We start from the raw sequence: 18,134 nt of genomic DNA, 5'->3' as shown, positions 1-18,134 counted from the left end.
CAGTATACAGTATTCAGCATAAAGTATTCAGTTTGCAGTATATAGTATTCAGTATACAGTATACAGTATACAGTATTCGGTATACAGCATACGGTATTCAGCATAAAGTATTCAGTATGCAGTATACAGTATTCAGTATTCAGTATACAGTATACAGTATTCAGTATACAGTATACAGTATTCAGCATAAAGTATTCAGTATGCAGTATATAGTATTCAGTATACAGTATACAGTATACAGTATTCAGTATACAGTATACAGTATTCAGTATACAGTATTCAGTATACAGTATACAGTATTCAGCATAAAGTATTCAGTATGCAGTATATAGTATTCAGTATACAGTATACAGTATTCGGTATACAGCATACGGTATTCAGCATAAAGTATTCAGTATGCAGTATGCAGTATACAGTATTCAGTATACAGTATACAGTATACAGTATACAGTATTCAGTATACAGTATTCAGTATATAGTATTCAGTATACAGTATACAGTATTCAGTATACAGTATACAGTATTCAGCATAAAGTATTCAGTATGCAGTATACAGTATTCAGTATTCAGTATATAGTATACAGTATACAGTATTCAGTATTCAGTATTCAGTATACAGTATTCAGTATTCAGTATTCAGTATACATTATACAGTATTCAGTATACAGTATTCAGTTTACAGTTTTCAGTATAAAGTATTCAGTATACAGTATTCAGTATACAGTTTTCAGTATACAGTATTCAGTATACAGTTTTCAGTATACACTATTCAGTATACAGTATTCAGTATACAGTTTTCAGTATACACTATTCAGTATATAGTATTCAGTATACAGTATACAGTATTCGGTATACAGCATACGGTATTCAGCATAAAGTATTCAGTATGCAGTATACAGTATTCAGTATTCAGTATACAGTATACAGTATACAGTATTCAGTATACAGTATTCAGTATTCAGTATACAGTATTCAGTGTACAGTTATCAGTATACAGTATTCAGTATACAGTATTCAGTATACAGTTTTCAGTATACAGTATTCAGTATACAGTATTCAGTATACAGTTTTCAGTATACAGTATTCAGTATACAGTATTCAGTATACATTATTCAGTTTACAGTTTTCAGTATACAGTATTCAGTATACAGTATTCAGTACACAGTATTCGGTATACAATTTTCAGTGTACAGTTTTCAGTATACAGTATTCTGTATACAGTTTTCAGTATACAGTTTTCAGTAAACAGTATACAGTATTCAGTATACAGTATTCGAACCAGCTTAATCTGTTTTAGAACCATTGTTACTTCTATTTTGACAATTAAATTTTTTGGTATATCATCGGTACATTCATTCAGTTCAGCTTGGTATTTTAAATATTTAACTTTTGTTCTTTTTTTCTGCACTTTTGGTATTTTTGTTTTTTTCCTGGTTACAAAATCCGTGTCAGAATGCTCAGGGTATCTTCCTGATTTTACAATTACTTCCTGTCATTCAATACCGCATGTTCGCCCAAGACAGACATGTTGATTTTAAAAGGAATCACAAAGAGTCTATTACTTATGGGGGTGGAATGTCCACAGTATTTGTAAGTTTTTATTTTGTGATTTATTTATTTCAAAATATATTATTTTATCATAACATTTTAGTATTTATAATATGTTTGTTTATTTAAAGATACAAGGTATAATATTTTGGTATAAATTTAGGTCTAATTTAAAGGTGCATTTTTACTATTTCATTGATAATTTAAGGTATTTTTTTATTTTTTTAAATTATTTTTTTAATAATGTTTTTGCATGTTTGTTTACATTTTTACTTACGAGTGTTATTGTTTATTTATTTTAGCTCGTACCGGTTTAACTGTGTACATAATATGGAATAAATTATTTACCACCCACAACCATAAACCACCACAACGTCATTAAGTCGTTTTTAATAATAGTACTCTCCTCCCTCCGGAATAAAAAAACCCAACTTTTTAAAACATACATGTATTAGCAACAAGGCCTGAGTTACAACCAAATCCTTGCAGCATACATAGAGGTTATCACGCGAGTGTGTTTGGGGATGGTAAATATCCTGCATTAGGAATAAACATTGTATTTAGCGAGCCTTGGCGAGCTAAATACATAGTGTTTATTCCTAATACAGGATATTTACCATCCCCAAACACACAAGCGTGATAACCTCTTTATCATATAATGTCATTCTTTAATTCTGTGCTTCAAAATCGCTTTCCCTCTCTCACACACATAACCGAAACATTGCGAATTTTCCTGGAATGCGCGCATTAATAATTGTTACGTCACAGGGTAAGTGATGTGTCTGTCAGACAGTGACAGTAGCCAATATAGCTCCAACTGAAATAGGTTTCTTATACAGTGGCGAAGCAACATATACGCAAAACAACAACAAAAATTAATTGCCTTTCGCGGCAATCCATCGGTCTGACCGCTAGAGTAACTGTCCTTTGTCAAAGGGAAGCTACTCTAACCCTATACTATGAGACGTCACGGCCACGGTCAGATGTTGTTGACAGTCGGTCTGTCCTGTCATAACGATAAGAATTGAAGTCAAATGTACACACAGCGACAAAACGAAACAAGGTAACAATTCAAACATATTTCCGCCAAATCCAACTATTTTAATTTGTGGAGGAGGTTTTAAGCGGCAGAGGTCTACAAGCACAGATATGGCTACTCATCCTACTTGGCTAGGCCTCGTGCCTTCGCCAAATTGTTTCGAAATTTATATCTCCAAAGTTGCCAAACTTATAAAATGCCTTAGCTACGTCACAGTTAAACACAGATTTTCAGTATATTAGAGTGTTCTTATGATAATGATAGCAATTATCCCTGTAGTTTATCCAGATTCACGATGGTTAATTCTGACTCGATCGCCGAATGACAAGTGCGACGCCATGTTTGTTTATAAACAGTGAAAGTAGTCCCTACTTGACCTTTGGTATTTGCATCTCTTTCCGCATATGACCCCAACGGATATCGTTTTTATCCGTTGGCTTTATCCTGCCGAGAAACCTACCCATTGTATGATAAAATATTATATTAAAATTTAATTGCCATGGATGTTTTCAGAATTATGCGTTATAATCCCATGTTTATGATATGTGTCAGAGTATTTTATTGTTGAACAATAATTGTAACTGCGTTATATTTGTTTCTGTTGAAATTCGGTAGACTCTCATGGCATAGTGTTTGGGCAGTGATTAGTCGGCAGGAATGTAGTGACATTTAATGTAAGCAGTCATCAGGATGTTGCTATATTTAGATTCTTCCTGTGAACACGTCATGCTGATGAAACACTTAGCTGCAGATTCTTCCCGCGAACACGTCATGCTGATAAAACGCTTAGCTGCAGATTCTTCCTGTGAACACGTCATGCTGATGAAACACTTAGCTGCAGATTCTACCTGTGAACAAGTCATGCTGATAAAACGCTTAGCTGCAGATTCTTCCCGCGAACACGTCATGCTGATAAAACGCTCAGCAGCAGCTGCTGGTGTGATACCAAACAATACAAAATCAAACAAAGCATATTTTATTTCACGCAAACCATACAATGAACATATACGTTAACATTTTGCGAAAACATAAAAAGGCAGCAGTGTGAGCATTTTAAATAATTAAACATCAGGAACTCCCTGAAAACTTTACAGCTCCAAGTCCAATAAGCATGTACACGAGATAAGCAGCGAAACATTTCCTTAAGACGCCACACCGCTCTCACGTGAGTTCCTTCACTGACCAATAGGACCTTGTGGTGCTGTTAACACGATCAAATCCATTCACTTCTGAGTCAACCTGGCTATCACTGGACGTATTCCATCATGTGATGGAGTATTGTTATAAAACTTAGATGCATCATAGAGTGAGTGAGTGAGTTTGTTTTTACATCCGGGTGGCCACGGGTGCACGACGCACGCCTCGGTGAAGCCCAGCAGCACGGATTAGGTGCGGAGGAACTAGAGATCATACCCAGGGGGAATCTGTGATCTGAACTAATGTATACCGGATCCTGGAATAACAAAGGGACGAAACTCTGCACTGGACCCCACGGGATGATATTCGTATCAATCATACAGACACACTCGTGCAGTATATACAGCGTCAGTACTATCAACCCACATCTAGGATCTGTTAATAAAACTATGTAACAATGTAATCATATAACGTCACACACAGTCAATGTACACAAAAACAGGAGGGGTAACGACTATAAATAGGCAGATCATGAATTTAGTCCAATATACATACATGGGCATGTACTGTAAGTGTATACATAATATTATGTAAAAGAAATATATATAGATCGTTCTCTCTGACACACAGCGTGAACCTGACAGAAAGAACAGGTGCCGGAAGAGCCTCGCCTACCTCTCATAAACATCGTGATTCAAGTAGAATGTCCGATCATAAAAATGTTGTCCAAAACGGGTTTCACTATGGTTTCATTTTACATATATGTCATAGAGGCGACGTGTTCTTTTGTGTAATTTTATTGTTCGTGGTGAAATGGTTTAAATCATTTGAAAGGTTTCGCCTTTCTTTCCTAAACGAGCAGCCGTACAAGAGCGGCAACATGAACTGAATATACTCAATTTGTATCAAGACGTGAGTGAGTAAGGTTTAACGCCGTTTTGGAAGTATTTCATCCGGTTGTGCCAGCTTAAAGTGGGAGGAAAGCAGAAGTGATGCAAGTCTTTAAGACAATTACCATTTTTATGGAACCCAAAGAGCGGGTCTTAGCTCAGTGTACACAAGGCTTGTCAACCTTCAACTGTAATGGTCTAACATGCTGGCCGTATAAGGCGACTATGCTTGCCGTAAGAGACGACAAACGAGATCGGGCGGTCAGGCTAGTTGACGTGATTGAGACATGTCATCGATCCCAGTTGCGTAGATCGATACTCTTGATGTAAATCACTCGATTGTATGATCCAGACTCGATTATTAACAGACCGCCGGAATACTGCCGAGTGTGGCGCTAAACAACACACAAACAGACAAAAACAAACAGGTCAATCAAATCTCAGGTCTTTTACGCAAGCCTCTTCAGGTACAAGTAATAATGAATGGTTCTTAGATGTTTACAATTCTTTGTTTTCTTATATTGTGTCAACAATAACGTTCGACCACATTAACATCTGCGTCACTAACCTTGTGATACACCGGCATCAGGTAGAGGGCAACCCACAACTTGTAATAGGAAGTATTGGCGTTTTTTAACTGAAAACATGACGTCTTGTCAAAACAATCCTGAAAGAATTTGCTGCTGGATTAATTCTTGGATTTTAAACAACCCTGGCTTGTTTATTTCATTTCAAAACTATCTGATACCGTATATCCCCATGTACAACTATTTTACACCGCCATGTTCATCACAAACATCACATGCGGAAAGACTCCCAATAGGAAACACTCCTACCAGGAAACACTCGTTAACAGGAAACATCAAGATGTTGGCAGGAAACGTTCACCACCCCCATGTAGACCATTATTCGCGATAGACCAAATTCCACGTGCACGTAATGCACGTGCAATCATACTAATCCATTGGACGCGTCACAATCCGGCAGATACAGTGCGTCGTCTCATTGATTTTATTAACCCATTCCGATCTCCATCGATTCAAAATTTGACCTCTCGTCTCTGTCATGTCGGTGTATATAAAACCATTTTGAATAAATCGTAAACTCATTCCAAATCAAACCTCTGTCCCACATTTCAAACAAGACGTGTGTATAGACATGTTGCTATGGTAACGATGAGACATGTCAGGGTGTGAAGCTGCACGTGACTGCTGGTGGATGTGGGTGCGTCCCGGCGGCTAGCGGTCCAAGCTTGCACCGACTGGGTCAGAACATGTAAGGGCTTGTAGCCATTCGCCAAAACGGCCGAGTGGAAATCTCGAATATCGAACAGGTCCCCTGAAAAGTGAAGACACAGATTTTAGATGGTAATCGGTAAACGTTTAGATGATGATGATTGTGGTTACGGCAAAACACGATAACTACTTTATCCAGGATTTCTTAGATACATTATTTTCGACAATATTGAGAGCCCCTTTTGAATTCATCTCATACTCCCACTTATAGAAGTAACTGGTCTCACGGCTTACATTGAATAACTTCATTTCCTTCCTTGTAAGACTTGACTATTTCCCCATACCGTAATTCCTTTAATAAATTCCTGGCCCACAAAGCGATCTTAGCGCGAAGAGGACCTTAAAAAATATCTGTGACGTCATTCTTTTGTTTGAACGCTCCATTATTTTTCAGGAATGGAGAGTTGTTCGTCAACTGTACATTATCTTAAACCAACATTTAAATTAGGTTCCACTTGGAATAGACGAAACTATTTTGTTCATTTATTGACGAGTGAATTTCCGAAAACATGTGTTGCCAGCGGGGTTCGAACTCGCATAATTTTATTTGAAGACGTGTAATAGTCAACCTCAGCGACGGCGGCAAGGTATTGTGTGAAATTAACTATTAAATAGTTTTATAACTGTGCATCATGCTTAAAAGTTGAAAATAATATATATATTTTGTGTTAGAGCAAGTTACCAACAACAATGTTCATATATATAGCAATCAGATAAACATTTAACGAGAAAATAACAAATCAGTTAATATATAAATCCTTGTTCGGGGTTCTTATATTTCCTATTATTCCCGTCAGCATGTATTTACATGTGCAAGCGATTGATAAATACAATTTCAGGACCCAACGAAATTATGAAGAGCCGTGTATCATGCATTGTAAATGTCAGCTCGCGACGGAGCTTGATGCACGTGCAACAGCGGCAGAGAACGCATTCCTCGTGCATCACGCAAGGGCGACTCACGCAGTATAAATACAGACAACAAAGAGTTCTGGTATATTGTTCAAATATTTTCCACAACAGAATATTTTGTCAAAGTGTAAAAGTTAGGTTGAGTATTGAGTAGGGGAATATCCTCGTAACTCTGCAGCAGAGGCCCATTATTTTTAAGGAATGGAGAGTTACTCGGATATTCCCCTCTTCGTAACTCCCATACTTAACGCAGATACGTAGCGCTCAGATCGACAAGTTGATCGGGGGCAATGGTGTTTATGGAAGTCAGAAGGTCTCTAAATAGCCCCGGCGTTTATCTGAGGCAGGTGGTATTGTTTCTTGTAATAAGAGGTAGTGACTCTGGTCATATGTCATACTCAATGTCGATCTTGTCGATCTTGTCGATCTTCCCACATCGTATTCTACCTTGAGTGTAGAGGCGTGTCCTCTCAGGGAACAAAGACTGCGACCAGAACAACCTGCAACACCCTGCCTGGGATAGCGCGCATAGCCCTCCATCTCGAGTCAGCTGAAACCTTACCGTCAAAGTTCTTCCCCAAAGAAACAACGCAGAGGTTTTCGTCGTATTGTGTTTGGTAAAATGAATAAATTGCCATTTCGTAGACGTCAGTTAACATGCCTGTCATTCGAAGTTGGTGAAACAATATGTTAAAGAAAATAGCATAGCCTCTCATGAAAAGATAGCACGAGTGAGTGAGTGAGTTGGTGTAACTGGTGTAACAGGCGGGCCGGCGTCATGTGGGAGGACAGCCCGATGTGATGAACCGTAGAAACCAAGCGACATATGCATGTTGAGTCGAGGATTCGAACCCACGATCATAAGCATCTGGTGCCACTAAGGGACGCATCACCCATGCTCTTATAAGTCCTTCGAGATCGAGATTACTTCGACATTGATGTTGTTTCGAGTTTTGGGGTGGGTTGGGGGGACGCACGGGTGTCCCAGTCGTCTAAGGCGCCCCGATTCGCTGTGCAGACTTGCCAGCAACATATAATTGTAGGTTCGAATCCCGGTTCGCCCCGATTTTGTTTCTAGGTTTGTCAGCACCATACCCGTGCTCGTTGGTTTCACCAAAGTGGTAAACGTCTGAGACCTGCATCACCTCAGGCTTTCCTCCCACATTAAGTTGACATGCCGTGATATATCCGGAATACTGTTAAAAGCGGCGTTAAACCCAACTCTCTCATTCACTCACTTTTTCGAGATTTTTGTATTTTGTGAATGTTGCATGTTACGCCTACCCAGGTTTTCCTCGGCCATTTTTCTCAGCTTCTTGATCGTCAACTCTCCGATCTTGTAGGCACACGCTTGTCCAGGCCACGTTATGTAGCGGTCCACCTCCACCTCCACGAATGGTCTCCCCTTGGCAGTGATGTTCAGCAGGTACTCAATGGCCTGCTCGCGGTCCCAGCTGTGCAACAGAACTTAGCTGAACACAACTGACAAGTCTTCTTTATTGTTTGGTCACATCAAACATATTCTTGTTTCTTATCTTTGTATCAATGGGATAGGAGGCCTAATTATATTATTTTTATGTGTCTGTTGTTGTTTATCGCCACACTCAGCAATATTCGAGCTATATCGCGGCAGTCTCGAAATATTCGTGTCTGGATCAGACAATTCAGTGATTGACATCAAGTGTATCGATCCACGCAATTGGGATGACATGCATCAACTAAATCAACGAGTCTGACCATGCGATCCCGTTAGTTGACTCTCACGACAAGCATAGTCGCCTTTTACGGCAAGCATGTTAGACAATTACAGTTGAAGCGTAGGTTGATGAAGACCGACTCTAACCCGGATGTTCACGGGGTCTTGGTGTTCCACAGCATCCAGACATCTTACCCGTAATAATGGATGCCTGTGTCCACAACGAGGCGTCCCGCTCGGAAGATCTCGGAGCTGTACCTTCCCATCCTGTGAGGGGAGACAATCGGAATACATGTGTCATTGACAGTCAGGGGAGACAACCAGAATACAAGTGTCACTGATAGTCAGGGGAGACAACCAGAATACATGTGTCATTGATAGTCAGGGGAGACAAACAGAATACACGTGTCATTGATAGTCAGGGGAGACAAACAGAATACACGTGTCATTAAACAGTCAGGGGAGACAACCAGAATACATGTGTCATTGACAGTCAGGGGAGACAACCAGAATACAAGTGACATTGATAGTCAGGGGAGACAACCAGAATACAAGTGTCATTGACAGTCAGGGGAGACAACCAGAATACAAGTGACATTGATAGTCAGGGGAGACAACCAGAATACAAGTGTCACTGACAGTCAGGGGAGACAACCAGAATACAAGTGACATTGATAGTCAGGGGAGACAACCAGAATACATGTGTCATTGACAGTCAGGGGAGACAACCAGAATACAAGTGACATTGATAGTCAGGGGAGACAACCAGAATACAAGTGTCACTGACAGTCAGGGGAGACAACCAGAATACATGTGTCATTGATAGTCAGGGGAGACAACCAGAATACATGTGTCATTGACAGTCAGGGGAGACAACCAGAATACAAGTGTCACTGACAGTCAGGGGAGACAACCAGAATACATGTGTCATTGACAGTCAGGGGAGACAAACAGAATACACGTGTCATTAAACAGTCAGGGGAGACAACCAGAATACATGTGTCATTGACAGTCAGGGGAGACAACCAGAATACATGTTTCATTCATAGTTAGGGGAGACAACCAGAATACACGTGTCATATGACATGTGTGCCAGGGGAGAGAATAAAGTAAGTGAGTATGATTTTACGCCGATTTTCGCAATATTCAAACAATATCACGGCGGGGGACACCAGAAATGGGCTTCACACATTGTACCCATGTCGGGAATCGAACCCGGGTTTTGGGCGTGACGAGCGAACTGTGTACCCCTACGCTTCGTTACACAAACGAAGTATGGCCCCTTTTGTCAAGTGTCCGTGAGACGTCACAAAGACGAAACTGTCCGCATCAACAAGGGTCCCTTGTACACAGACAAGATCAGGTTGAAGACACTCACAGTTCATACTCGTCCCTGTACAGCCCGAACTCCTCACCAAGCGACTCCGCATACAGTGCCCATCCCTGCGGGAGAGTTGAGAGACAAATTCAACACATCATTACGTCATCGATAACACAATGTCTTCTACATCCATTCTATTTTGATAATATGTTGATGGCTTATGAATCCGTATTTTTAGTGTCGTGCCTTTCGAATCGGGCTCAGAACGAGGTTATGGTGGTCGAATCGGGCTCAAAACGAGGCTGTGGTGGCGCATGGGTGAAGGTTTTTTATCTTAATACAATGCATTGCACGTCACTCACACGATACAATCAAAATTAAGACGGAAGTCGGTTATTTCACATTACCATTTGTCACGAAGTAAAGACAGGCAGGTAACATGCTAGTCACTTGCATTTGCGTCTGTTTCAGTAATATCTTTATTTATATTCATTTATTTATCTCAAAAGTTAAAATAATGTGTGAGCTCTCAAGAATAGCCGTTTTAATGAACAAATTGTTTTGGGGTATTCTCTATGATAAACATGACATAAGCAGACATTTTCGCACAAGCGCTATCGAGGTACACAGATTCAAAAACTATGAACCCCGTCCGTCTATGGGCTTCATCCTCACTGCCACTGCCCCCCTTGTTCGGTGGTTGTTTTTGTTAATCCCTGTGTATGGTGTTCACTTCACCTCTGTTTGGGGAACGCAGTCTAGGGGAGACAACTCTGTATGCCCTGTCTTACCTCTACGAATGCCGTGTATGCTGGGAAGGCGTATGGCACTTGGTAGGTGTGTGGGCTTTCCTTGTACTTCATAAATCGCGGGGTGTTGGACGCCAAGGCAGAGCTGACCTGAGAAACACGTTGAATGATTTGAAATTCAGAATTAAATGACCATAAATGTGTATCGCTGACATCCAGGTTCAGCCTATCTTCACTGACACTGCTGCTACAAGTAATGCCACATGGGTGAGTGAGTTTGGTTTATCGCCGCTTTAAGCAATATTCCAGCAATATCACGGAGTGGGACACCAGACATGGGCTTCACACATTGTACCCATGTCGGGACTCGAACCCGGCCCTCGGCGTGACGAGCAAACGCTTTAACCACAAGGCTACCAGACCGCCCCTAATGCCAAAGGAAGATATTGAAAATGATGAAATAGGAAATTAATTTGAAACATGTTAGGTTTAATATAACAATATTTATTAATTTTGTTTCCTCTCTTTTCCAAATGACGGACAGATAACCGAGTCGCGACATTCATCTCCTTTGTCACGTGTGTGCAAAGTGTGCATGTTCTTTAAGATGATGGTATTGTCTTCCCTCTGCCTGCTTCAACAGGTACATTATGACGGGACGCTCTAGACCTCAGTCTGCTAACAACAGAGATATTTACAGAGCCAAAACTATAATACAACAGTACATGTACAGAGAAATGAGTGAGTGACTGAGCGAGTTGGTTTTAACGCCGCTTTTAACAGTTTGCCGGCGTGTCAGCTTGATGTAGGAGGAAAGCCCGAAGTGATGCAGGTCTCAGACGTTTACCACTTTGGTAAAACCAACGAGCACGGGTATGGTGCTGACAAACCTAGAAACATAATTGCACTTATATAGTGACGTGCATGCACGTGTGTGTCTGTGTATACGGACGCTCTACCACTAGGCCACGGAGACAGTCAATTCAGATCGGAACCTCTTGAACAAATACAGATATCATCATTGGTGGGGACATGATATTTCATCTTCATTGGTCCAGTGAGGTGAGGTTAAATTGGGTTTGAACGTCGCGTCCAAGATTATTGCACTTATATAGCGACGTGCATGCACGTGTGTGTGTGTGTGTGTGGCTGCTTGTACTAGTCCGGACTGATGCCGATTTATAGTGCTAGCTCACTGAGATACCATGCCGCAGTTTAACATGAATACTCCACTCAGACACAGTATACTGACTCCGAGGCGACCAGTCCTTGTTTTAGCCCCGTAATGCCGAGCGCCAGACAGGGTAACAACAAGTACCATCTTTTAACGTCTTTTGGTATGACGCGACCGGGGATCGAACCCCGGACCTTGCGCTCTCCGGGCGGACGCTCTACCATTAGACCACGGAGGCGGTCTCATTGGTTCAGTAGTTTCAGGAGGAGATGATGAGGTTTAAAGTGCGATGAAATGTACGTTGAGAAAATTTAGGAGCATGATCAAAATGGAAAGGTCAAAATGAAGTCCAAACGTAAAATATCGCGGAAAAACGATCACATGTGATGGGACCCACTACTAACTGCACACCTACCAAAATTAATTAAATGTTGAAAATAAATTGCCACAAAGACGTATTCAAAATGGCGGCCAGGGTGGCCATATTTGAAAATGGATTTGTACCTCTTGGTCACGTTCAGGTGTCATCAGTGTCGGGAGCAGGCTTCACTGCCCCAGTTGTTTGTGAGGGGAAGATGTTTACAGACGAGGACGGACAACCGACAACCAGTCCAAGCTCAATTGACTTTCAGACAGGCGAACTAATAATTAAGGTGTGGCCATAAGATGAATGGGATTTAATGTCGCATTCACGATTGAGACAACTGCAGGAGTCATCCCGGAAGTGCCACTGCGCAGTCCGTCTGAGCATGGAGATATGTATACGATGACATATAGTGACACATATGTGTAATTATAGGATGAATATGAAGTGGTCTTCCAGCACAACTAACTTATTGAATTGTTTGATAGGCATTACTTAGAAGTTGACGGATGACAAGGTACACACAATTTATGGATAACAACCTCTTTGGTACTGTAAGGCGACGTTTCGGTATAGATCCTAATACCGTTGTCAACAGAAGGATAATGCTGTCACAACGCGATGGACAGAGAACACAGAGGTGGATGCCAAACGGACATGAAGCCAAATAAACAGGATAAGTTTATATAGGTCTGGTGCATAGTATTATCCTTCTGCTGTCATTACCTACTCATGTTATCCCACTCATGTATGCAATTGTTGTTACTGTTAATCCTCTTCTGTTAATTCTACACCTACTATATATCTGTACAATGTTCCTCATCCAGCCTTGCTTGACAACGATATAAGGATCTATACCGCAACGTCGCCTTTACAGTATAAATTTGGTCTACTTATTACCTGGAAGTGGTGGCCTGGGTTGGCTTCGTGCATCACCAGGGACATGAACGTGTACACGGGCCTGAAATAATCACCGCAGTGTTATAGTGTGTTGAACTTGACGGGGAAAACCTCATCTGAGACGTTTATCCAAAGACAAATCGTCATTTGAATAACGTGGAGTGCGAGTCCCATTAAAAGGGCGTGCATTTCATGAGAGTGCGTCTGCGAGTGGGTTATTTTGTTTGATCTGAAGTTGAAAAACATTGTGTCGACATTGTTTCATTCTTCATTTGAGCAAGGCAACAATACGGTAGTTGCGCTGCCATTTTGGAAGAGGTAGCAAGCGCTTCGAGCTTTTGCAGACCCCAGGATGAGCGATGAATTTCAATACTCTGGGCAATTCGTGGCTTTACAGCGCACCCCTGATGTTTATTGACATTTCAAGTTCATCCCAATTTCAAATCCAAACAAAACACACTGACTTTTCAAAGTTCAACTTTTATGTCTGATTTCATCATCATCACAACTGTCATCATTGTCATTTCAACGTTGAAGCACTGCATTGATTCAACATTGGTTCAACTTTGTCCTGTCCGTTAGGAAAAATATTCACATACGTCGCAAAAGGAGGGTAACATCTCAAGAGTGAGTGAGTATGGTTTTTAAGCAATACTCCAGGACTATCGTGGCGGGGGCGCCACCAGCAATGGGCTATACACATTGTTCCCATGTGAAATATCGAACTCGGGCCTTCGGCGTGACGAGCGAACGCTTCAACCATTACATCACCCAACCCCGATCACCAATAACCTTCCAACCACACCCCATCCCATCCCATCCCACCCCAACACACCCCACCCCTCCACACCACAGTATACGTACATGCTCCGGGGGTGCATCACATTGGCGTAGAAAATGCCGGGGACTGTTCCGTCGGGGGTGGGGAGTGAGTAGCGCCCTGCCGGGCCGTCAGACATCATCGACACCACTCTGAAACAACAACAGCGACCATCAAACATCATCGACACCACTCTGAAACATACACAGGGACCATCAGACATCATCAACACCACTCTGAAACATCAACAGGGACCATCAGACATCATCGACACCACTCTGAAACATCCACAGGGACCATCAGCCATCATCGACACCACTCTGAAACATCCACAGGGACCATCATCCATCATCGACACCACTCTGAAACATCAACAGCGACCATCAGCCACCATCGACACCACTCTGAATCATCAACAGGGACCATCAGACATCATCGACACCACTCTGAAACATCCACAGGGACCATCATCCATCATCGACACCACTCTGAAACATCAACAGCGACCATCAGCCACCATCGACACCACTCTGAATCATCAACAGGGACCATCAGACATCATCGACACCACTCTGAATCATCAACAGGGACCATCAGCCATCATCGACACCACTCTGAATCATCAACAGGGACCATCAACCATCATCGACACCACTCTGAATCATCAACAGGGACCATCAGACATCATCGACACCACTCTGAATCATCAACAGGGACCATCAACCATCATCGACACCACTCTGAATCATCAACAGGGACCATCAGACATCATCGACACCACTCTGAATCATCAACAGGGACCATCAACCATCATCGACACCACTCTGAATCATCAACAGGGACCATCAACCATCATCGACACCACTCTGAATCATCAACAGGGACCATCAACCATCATCGACACCACTCTGAATCATCAACAGGGACCATCAGACATCATCGACACCACTCTGAATCATCCTCAGGGACCATCAGCCATCATCGACACCACTCTGAAACATCCTCAGGGACCATCAACCATCATCGACATCACTCTGAAACATCCTCAGGGACCATCAACCATCATCGACATCACTCTGAAACATCCTCAGGGACCATCAACCATCATCGACACCACTCTGAAACATCCTCAGGGACCATCAACCATCATCGACATCACTCTGAAACATCCTCAGGGACCATCAACCATCATCGACACCACTCTGAAACATCCTCAGGGACCATCAACCATCATCGACACCACTCTGAAACATCCTCAGGGACCATCAACCATCATCGACATCACTCTGAAACATCCTCAGGGACCATCAACCATCATCGACATCACTCTGAAACATCCTCAGGGACCATCAACCATCATCGACACCACTCCTACACAACAACAAGGACCATCAAACATCATCGACACCACTCTGAAACATACACAGGAAACATCAAACATAATCGACACCACTCTGAAACAACAACAGGGACCATCAGTCACCAACGACACCACTCTGAAACAACATTCCCCATTAGATATCATGGACACCACTCTGAAACAACATTCCCCATTAGATATCATGGACACCACTCTGAAACAACATTCCCCATTAGATATCATGGACACCGCTCTGAAACATCATGGACCATTAGATATCCTGGACACAACCCTTCGAGGAAAGTAACACTGAGCGTTACAGGTGGTACACGTGGCAAGTAGGTCCTGTAGGTGGAAGGTGACACTCACTGGATATCATACTTCGGCATTTCGTTGAACATCTCCGGAAGGTAAGGATTGATTCGGTCCGTGATCATAGACCGGAACTCCTCCAAAATGTCCGCCTGTACAGAGAACGGTGCGTAAGGGCGGGCCTTTCTCAGAGATAGCATACGCTATCGGTCAATGAATCAAGACATTTCTTCGAAGAGAGGAGCGACATAATTCATTTGAACAACACATCTAGTAGACATTTAAATTTAAAACTGAGAATGGATTCATGGATACGTCCTGAACCTCACATGCATTGCTTAATAGTGAAATATTATGGCATGGAGATTTTGTCAACGAAAAATGAGGGTAATTTAAGTCAATTGGTTCGCTGTGACAAGTCAGTGACAGAAGCAAGACGTGTCATAGTCAAACTCCCGTAACATCTCTACATGTATCGTCTTGGGTAGCTCGGTTTCCGGATTAGCGAGGCTAAGTGTCAGTAAAGAATCACTAACCGGATCATTTTTAAAGAAGCGTGGGTCCTCGCTCAGTGACTGGAAGTATTCCGCGATTGTCCCCGTGAAATTCTGGCTTTCGATAATCTAAAAACAAAACAATACATCAGTTGAGGTAAAAAAAGATGTTAAAATGTCACTAGTTCACGTGACTATCCCACTGCACAACTAGCGGCAAATGTGGTCCTTTTACAAATGTTCTTCGGTGTCAATTTACAAACATGCTGACCAAAAATTAAAACCGTTTCACAAATTGGGCTGCCGAGCTGTGGGAACTATGTGTGGAGGATGTCGGGATGCGGTTTACTCTGACGAAATGTAATACCGCCATCACACTGCTGTCCGGGGTAGATAATGGAAGAAGTCCTAGGATCCTGGTCATATATATCCGTGAACCAGGGGAGACAATTCTGGTCACTCACCTCGTTCATATTCTCCTTGATTCGCTCGACCTCCCTCAATCCCAGTTCATGCACTTCCTCGGCGGTGAGATTGACGGACGTGTGCCACCTCAGACACGCCGCGTAGTAGTCCTTGTTGACACCGTAGCTGCGCCTGGTACGTGGGATGTACGTCTGGGTGATAAAGATTACATGAAGAGAGTGAGTGAGTGAGTTGGGTTTAACGCCGTTTTTATCAGTATTGCAGTTATATCACGGCGTGTCAGCTTAATATGAGAGGAAAGCCCGAAGTGATGCAGGTCTCAGCCGTTTACCACTTCGGTGAAACCCACAAGCACGGGTATGGTGCTGACAAACCTATAAACATAATTAGGGCGAACCAGGATTCGAACTCACAATCATAGGTTTCTGGGGTTACAAAGGGACGCAACTCTGCACAGCGAATCGCGGCGCCTTAGAAGACTGGGCCACCCGTGCCCCCTCAAACAGCAAGAAGCGATATCAATAACTCCACAAATAAAAATCTGTCATTATTTTGCCTTGTCAATATACAGAGCGATTGTGTTAAAGAGAATGTCAACAGTTTGTGAAGGGACTAGACTGTTACGATAAAGGGAGACAATTTGCACTCTGTGTGTGTCTGTGTGTGTGGTGAGTGTGTGTCTGTGTGTGTGTGGTCAGTGTGTGTGTCTGTATGGTGTGTGTGTCTCTGTGTGTCTCTCCACAGCGAATCGAGGCGCCTAAGACGACTGGGCCACCCGTACCCCCTGACATGAGGTGAGGTGAGGTGAAATTGGGTTTAACGTCACGTCCAAGAATATTGCACTTGTATAGCGACGTTGCATGCACGTGTGCGTGTGTGTGTGGCTGCTTGTACTAGTCCGGACTGATGCCGATTTATGGTGCTAGCTCACTGAGATACCATGCCGCAGTTTAACATAAATACCTCACTCAGACACAGCATACCCCAGACAGGGTAACAACAAGTACCATATTTTAACGTCTTTTGGTATGACGCGGTTGGGGATCTAACCCTGAACCTTCCGCTCTCCGGGCGGACTCCCCCTGACTTGAAGAGAATAGACATTATTATGATGTAGTAAGAAGAAGAAGATGATGATGATGATGATGATGATGATGATGATGATGAAATATTCGGTAAAATCATCGTTAATACGTCATTATCTAATAATGGTCATAGTTTTTGAGTGATAGAAGGGGCATATAAGTATACGGATGTGTTGTGGTTTTTTGCCATAAACAAACAGCTACCTTCAAAGTGTCATTCTAATCCCAACATGGTGAGTGAGTGAATGCTGTTAGAGGTATCAGTGAGCTAGAGAGGGTGGCAGCCTACACATAATCGCGTTCGAATCCCTGATTACCCGCGATAAGGATCCTTGGTTTGTCAGCACCTTACTCACTGGTGCTCGCTTTGGTCTCACTATAGAGGTTCCTCTCACGTGTAGCTGAAGGAAAAGCTGAACGTATGCGTCCCAAAATGACTGCGCTTGTATTCAAACATACACCGTGTGGATTCTCATTTGGAGAATTATGGCCAGTTATCTTACCGCTCGGAGCCAGTTGAGAAACAGCCGGTAGGCCTGAACCACCTTCCGGACCATCTCGTAGCCAGTACGACGAATGTCACTCCTGGAACAACACAACACGGAAGTCAGC

General features: G+C 42.5%; 1 protein-coding gene across 1 annotated transcript in view; it reads right to left on the bottom strand.

The window, feature by feature from the left end:
- Positions 1–3,547: 3,547 nt before the first annotated feature.
- LOC139477916 (uncharacterized) overlaps positions 3,548–18,134 on the bottom strand; it is a 41,516-nt gene continuing 26,929 nt past the window's right edge. The window contains exons 8-18 of the mRNA XM_071260360.1: positions 18,026–18,107; positions 16,476–16,628; positions 16,054–16,140; positions 15,575–15,669; positions 13,890–13,997; positions 13,026–13,086; positions 10,630–10,737; positions 9,896–9,960; positions 8,713–8,784; positions 8,106–8,275; positions 3,548–5,952 (exon numbers count right to left, since the gene is read on the bottom strand). Of these exons, the coding sequence (XP_071116461.1) occupies positions 5,750–5,952; positions 8,106–8,275; positions 8,713–8,784; positions 9,896–9,960; positions 10,630–10,737; positions 13,026–13,086; positions 13,890–13,997; positions 15,575–15,669; positions 16,054–16,140; positions 16,476–16,628; positions 18,026–18,107 (1,204 nt within the window). The 3' untranslated portion in view covers positions 3,548–5,749. The remainder of the gene's footprint in view (positions 5,953–8,105; positions 8,276–8,712; positions 8,785–9,895; positions 9,961–10,629; positions 10,738–13,025; positions 13,087–13,889; positions 13,998–15,574; positions 15,670–16,053; positions 16,141–16,475; positions 16,629–18,025; positions 18,108–18,134) is intronic.

Source organism: Haliotis cracherodii, unplaced genomic scaffold (genome assembly GCF_022045235.1).
Source record: "Haliotis cracherodii isolate W230 unplaced genomic scaffold, xgHalCrac1.p SCAF_37, whole genome shotgun sequence".
NCBI classification, from domain to species: Eukaryota; Metazoa; Mollusca; class Gastropoda; order Lepetellida; family Haliotidae; genus Haliotis; species Haliotis cracherodii.
Note: the sequence above shows the minus strand (reverse complement) of the source record. Positions and strands in the feature narration are given on the sequence as shown.